Source organism: Stegastes partitus, unplaced genomic scaffold (assembly GCF_000690725.1).
Source record: "Stegastes partitus isolate 25-593 unplaced genomic scaffold, Stegastes_partitus-1.0.2 Scaffold2033, whole genome shotgun sequence".
NCBI classification, from domain to species: domain Eukaryota; kingdom Metazoa; phylum Chordata; class Actinopteri; family Pomacentridae; genus Stegastes; species Stegastes partitus.
The window spans coordinates 33,992-40,404 of record NW_007579764.1 but is presented as its reverse complement, the minus strand read 5'-3'; the positions used below and the strand labels follow the sequence as shown (position 1 = coordinate 40,404).

The window sequence follows — 6,413 nt, the reverse complement described above, 5'->3', positions numbered from 1 at the left end:
AGGAGTCTTGGTGGCCTCCTTCACTAGTCTCCTTCTAGTACCTCCTTCAGAGGAGTCATAGGAGTCTTGGTGGCCTCCTTCACTGGTCTCCTTCTTGTACCTCCTTCAGAGGAGTCGTAGGAGTCTTGGTGGCCTCCTTCACTGGTCTCCTTCTTGTACCTCCTTCAGAGGAGTCATAGGAGTCTTGGTGGCCTCCTTCTCTAGTCTCCTTCTTGCTCGGTCTCTCAGTCTCTGAGGACGTCCTGCTCTAGTCAGATCTACTCATGGTCCATGGTCCTTCCATGTCTGAATGATGGATTTAACTGGACTCCAGAGATGTTCAGTAACTTGGAAATGTTCTTTTTTATTCATCCTCTGACTTTTTAATCACCTTTTAATAACCTCGACTGGAACGTCGGTGTGTTTGTGCTCTGAGATGTTCCAGGTTTCCTCCATTAACCAGGCTGGATGCTGTGATGGTCTGACTGGCCTCGATGGAGGAACGTTTGTGTAACTGACTCTGGTCTGTAGAATAGCGATGACCTTTCCGATCGACTGAATCCGGTGGGTTTTATGAGGACGCTCAGACTGTGGAGGAGAATATTTGTCTCTCAGAGGATGAAAAATGACCTGAGAACCAAGAAAACGTTGCCGACGTGTCTGACTGAAAATAAACCAGGTCTGAATTTAACAGAAAGAAAAGTGTGGAGGCAGGTTCACGATAAGAGCGCTCAGTCCTGCTGCTTCTTCTAATGCGCATATTTTTTCTGCTTACTCATATTTGCTTCACTTCTAACAGTGATTATGTTTTTCTCTGCCTCGTCCTCCTCTGAGCTTCACCCATTAGGCCCGTGGCTGTTTGATTAAAATTTGCACCTGACGAAAACATCCCTGAATCCAGTCGGCTGCAGCTCCACAGCGGTGAGGCCAAATAAACAGCCTGCAGCTCGGCGGATAAGAGACACTCGGGAGGACTTTTAAACATCATAATAAGACTCGTGGACACTCTAAAAATAATGGAAAAAAATCCTTTAAAAACAAAGCAAAAGATCATCTGGGTGCTGTAACGCTAAAAAACTAAAAATGTTGACAAAAATCTTAAAAAAAAATATACAGATATCTACAGTTTGGATGTTTTTTGTCATTTTTTGTTTTTTTTAACGTAAAAAAATTAAGAATTTTTGTTTGATTTTACTCGATATTATTATTTATTATAACTATTATTCTATTATAAATGATTATTTAACCAGAAAACTGTAAAATAACATTTAAAAGAATTATTTACCATTTTACAGTCCTCAGTATACATCATTTAACTTTCTAAAAATGGCAAATTTCTGTGAAAAATATAATTTTTCAGATTTAAATACAATAAAAAAAATTGTGGAAAAAGAAATTCATGTTTTAAATGTTTTAAAGGTTTTAAAACAACAAATTTTTTTTAGTAAAAATACAAATTTTTGATGTGGGTATTATTTAGTTTTAACCATTTTTCGTAGATGTTATCTATAATTTAATTAAAAAAAATCGGTAAAACAACAGTTTAAAACAGATTATTTACCATTTTTCAGTCCTTCATGTGAATCATATTTCTGTCTTGTCACAGGAAATATAACATATTGCTGTTTAAAATGTCGTAAACGTGGTGAAACTTTACTGTTAAAAGCTGTAAAATAATTAATTTGCTATTTTCAGTCAGTTTTATTTCTCCAGTCAACATGTAAACTTTGATTTTTCGGTGTGATTTTACGATAATATCTGGAATTTAACTTATTTATTATATGTGAAAATAAACGTTTTTACAGTGTAGCTTGTTCCAGTTTGTTCACAGATCCTCGTTAAGCTGCTTCGTTCTGCTGCGAGATGTTTAATTTGCAAAAACGACACTCGAGAACATCAGTCAGGCTTCGAGTGTCTCGGTCAGACATCTGCAGCTGATAAAGGAGATAGACCCGGTTTGGACGGTTGGACCTGAAACAACTGAACTGTCCTGTGAGCGAAATAAAGAGAAGACGGTTCGATGTGAAGTTATTCGCTGAAGACGAGCTTTCAAAGTCATCGCAGCGTGATGCGAGATGTACAGCAGCCAAAGGGACATCCAGAGAATCAAACACTGCAGGGATGCTGTCACGCTGTCGGCTGCAAGAGGAGAAAATTACCTTCGACCTCTGCAAGACTCCAAAGAACGAGTCCTGCGTTCTGCGTCCACAAAGATCAACGTGACTTAAATTCATGAGCAGTCAAAGTCCTGAAGGAACCGCTTCGACCTCTCAGCAGAAAAATGTGCCAAGACATGCCGTTAAAGTGGAAGTTATGGCGTTAGAATGTGCAAGGCTGGAGTCTACAGGCTAAATTCTGTATATCTTGACACCAAGACCAATGAAATCACAGAATCCTGCTGTGTGAAAATAAATGGGACTGCATATCAAAAATGGCGGCCATTCTGAAAACCCTTTAAACCCTTTGCGTAGCTAATGCTCGTTCACGAAAAATCGCCCAAAGGTGGACACACGGGCCAGTTTTGGTGTTTGTCAAAATACCAAAACCACCAAAACCACCAAACCATATGCTGCATATTTGTCAGATGTGCACTATATTGGATTGGAAATGGCGGCCATCTTGGAAATCCTTTTGAAAATTCACATTATTTTACGAAAAATCACATTAAACTCAGAAGACTTTTTCATTTTGTCACACAAACACCAAAACTGCCCTGTGACTCCACCTTTGGGCGAGTTTTTTTTGCAAACTAACGTTAGCGACACAAAAAGGGTTTCCAAGATGGCCGCCATTTTGGAGCTACATATATTTTCACACAGCGTGATCTCTAACGGCAATTTGCTTGATTTTGGTGTCAAAATACACAGAATTTAACACGTGGAATCCAAATTTGCACGTTCCAACGCGATAACTTACACCTTAACGACATGTTTTGCACCTTTTTTGTTGAAAATATGCATTAATGTGTATCAGTCCGCTGATGTGATGTGTTGAGGTGTAGAGGTGTAGGAGTGGAGGTTCTTACAACAGACCAAACTCTCAACATTCAGCGTTAATGAACATTTTAATCTGCTTTTTAAAATGAGCGCAATGACAACAAACACCAGCTGAAGTCACCATGTTTCTGCTCACAGATTGGTTCTCCTGAAAGCAACAACAAACGTTTTAATTGGCTAATTTTTCAGATTCAGTAACTCTTTATGTTTAACTTCTTTCAGGTCAAACACAGAAACAGCAGGAATGTTTCAATCCTCTGCAGCCAAAGACGTAAGAACTTCGTTACGCCGACGACGCCGTCCTGTTTGTTGATTAGAGCTGGCACCCGGCCAAGTATGAACTCAGGTCCTGGTTCCTGCAGCGATTTCGCCAGGCCACCCTGAAACCAGACACAAGGACGTCATTCTCCACACCTGAAGGTCCGTACAGTGAATCACAGCCGATCTGTTCTTACCAGGCACTGATGCCCTGGGGATCCCGGACGACACGTTTGGCACAGTTGATCGCCACGGCGACGTTACTGGTCAGAAGGGCTGCGAGCAAACAGACAAAAAACAAATTAAACCTCAAAGTACAGCACGTTCAGAATTAGTGAAAAAGCCACTCAGAAATATGAGCTTTTATTAAAGTGCTTTTATGCAAATGGCTGCATTTAATCAAGGATCCAGGTTTTGGTGCAGAAGTGGAGAAAACAATAACATTTAAATAAAGCAGCTTTCACGAGGACTTGACAGTTTCTTAAGTAGCTTCACTCCCAACGACTCATGAGTGTGAGCAGAGGCTGAATACTAAAACTACTGAATCTAAAATATGGTGAAAGCAGACATGCAGGTAATAACGGTTAAAAACATAAAAACTCCGAAGTTATTAAATGCACGATGTAAAGTTTAACAATAGAGTAAAACTGCAGATGTTTAAAGAGTCTCAACTGTTTCATTGTTGCATTAATTTAGTTTAAGGTGAGATTTTACAATCTGGGATCTGCAGATGTGCTTCAATCCGTTGGTCTGAGATCGGCTGCTTTGGTCTTCAAAGTTTTACCTCATTAGAGAAGAAACTCTCGTTTTTCAACGTCAACATTTTAATTGCCTCAGATAATATTAATAATCCAGTAATATAAGGCGGCACTGTGCGATTTATGAGTTTGAAAACAACTTTTAGTAAATTATATTTCACTTTGAGATATTTCATCATCGCTGCTTTTTGAGTCTGAAACTTTCATACAGTAGTTGTTGCTGTGAGGGTTTGCAGGAACCCAGCTGGAACTTTTTTCTGTTCTAAAAACGCTGTGGGAAAGTTCTGCAGCATAAAGTTTTCTTTTAGCGTCCAGAATGTTCTTCATAAAGGCAAGATGAAGTTCTCTAAAGACGCTCTGACAACGTTCTCCTCATCTTATTATGTAATGTTGCAGGAATGTTTAATGGAAAAGAACGTTCTCAACATCCCCAGAACGTCCTCAGAATATTGCAGGCAAAAATGTTCCACCTCTGCTAACATATCAAGTTACAGGAAAACCTCTTGAGAACATTTGGAGAACATTTTGTGAAAACTCCTCTGAATGTTTAAACGTTCTGTCTTAGTTCACTTTAACCTCATCGGAACGTTACTTGAAATGATATTAGATTTGAGTATTGGTTTAAAAAGTTTTCTTTGAAACATTAGTAGAACTTGCAGGTAACGTTACCCAACGGTAACGTTGGGGGAATTCAGCCTTTCAGACTTTTACACGATATTTTGGTCTCCACCAGCTCCTGGTTGTTAGAGCTGTTGATTAAAACGAGCAGAGACACGCTAAAGCTCTGGGGTTTGGTGGGAGATCAGATCAGATCATAGCAGGACGGGAGACAAGAACCTGAACACATGAAACAGAACTAGCGGATCGTCACTGACCGCTGCACTGGATGTTGCATCCGTTAGCCGACGGCGTTTTCCCGTCGGTGCACCACCAGCGACTGTTGATCTGGAAGATGCCGTAGTCGGTGGATCCGTCCGTGTTGTGGTTTATGGCGCCGGTGTTGAAGTTGGACTCCCACCGGGTCAGACAAACCCCTGCAGAACAGAGAGAAAAGTCAACGCCTGCAAACGACGCTGGTCTGGAGGGTCAGGGTGGAAAACGCCCAGCAGGCTGTGAAACAGCTCTGAAGAAGTTCTGGTATCCATACATTCTGAGATCCTTTCATCCTGTGAACACCAACGCTACGTTTACTGTTGTCGACCCAATCTTTAGGTAGCGGTAGCCAAAGGTTATTTCTGTTAGCTTAGCATAAATCATGGAAACTGGTGTTCAGCAATGACCAAAATAAGTGCCAACACCTCTGAATCCTGCTAATTCATCTGCACCAAATTCCACATTAGTCAACCCAGTTTGAACAAAAAGACGTTTCCGTACAACTGAACTGGTTTCTCAGTGAGGTTTTGTGGGAAATGTGTTTTCTGCTGGATGGTGCTGGTTTGTAACTCATCATAAATACGTTTCTCAGCTCCGTATCTTTAGAATTTTAGCTTCACGGTTGCTCCTTTCCAGCCGACCAATCATACGTTAGGCATGGGCGGGGCCGATAATCAAGACTTTAGCTTTATCTGTAGTAAGTTGTAAGAATTTAGGTGCAATCCAGGGCTTGACTGCAGCGCAACGATTCCAAAGTGCAGCTCAGTTGTGTAGAAACACAACGTTGTGTAGACCAGGTGACAGTTTCAGAGGGACCTCAGTGCTGGACTGGTTCTTGGTCTGGAGCCTCCACTGGTTGTATGGAAGTGACTTCAAACCAGGTTAGCAGTTAGCTTCACATTTAGCATAAAAACCTGTTAATGGTTGAACTGCAGCCAAGGACGTGAGCACATAAGTGAACATTGCAAACTTACAGATCAGGGAGCTTTCCGATGTGTTTCTTTGTTTGCTAGGATTTCTGTGGCGTTCCTCCGTCGTGTACGTGTGAATAGTTTGTAGGATTTGTACTGTGTGGTTGCTGCTACTCACAGTTGGCCAGGCTGATGCCACGGTAACCATCCATCCCAGAATTCTTTAGTATCTTGGCCCATGCACAGCGCTCCAAGGCTTCAGCGCCGGTCACGACCACCAAGAACAAAACCAGCAGAGTCCTCATGACGTCTCTCTGAGTGTTTCTGCAGCTGAATGTGAACTCCACCATCCTGCCTTTATTTCCTGCTTTTTCCTTGAACGTCGTCCAGTTTCAACAAAGATGTCGAAACTCGTGTTGCTCCTTTTGGACTCGGGCTGTGTTATCAGCGTGATTATGCACACTGATGTGAAGGCTGAAGCTCAGGTGAAGCTCTGCCACTAAATTATCTGCAGTGAGGAGCGATTAAAGAAAGAAAAGCTGGCGGCAAATTAAAAAAAAACTGGTGAGGCAGCTGTGACAGAGAGTTTCTGGTTTAAGTGTCTAAAACGCTGCAGTAAAGACTGAAAGCTGCTCTGT

The 6,413-nt window shown here is 41.4% G+C and overlaps 1 protein-coding gene across 1 annotated transcript; it reads right to left on the bottom strand.

The window, feature by feature from the left end:
- Positions 1-3,024: 3,024 nt before the first annotated feature.
- On the bottom strand, positions 3,025-6,116 carry LOC103373626 (lysozyme C). Its single transcript, XM_008303549.1, has 4 exons — positions 5,954-6,116; positions 4,867-5,025; positions 3,431-3,509; positions 3,025-3,355 (listed from the first exon to the last, which is right to left on the bottom strand). The coding sequence occupies exons 1-4, from the start codon at positions 6,078-6,080 to the stop codon at positions 3,289-3,291; spliced, it is 432 nt and encodes a 143-aa protein (XP_008301771.1). The 5' UTR covers positions 6,081-6,116; the 3' UTR covers positions 3,025-3,288.
- Between the last annotated feature and the right edge of the window lie 297 nt (positions 6,117-6,413).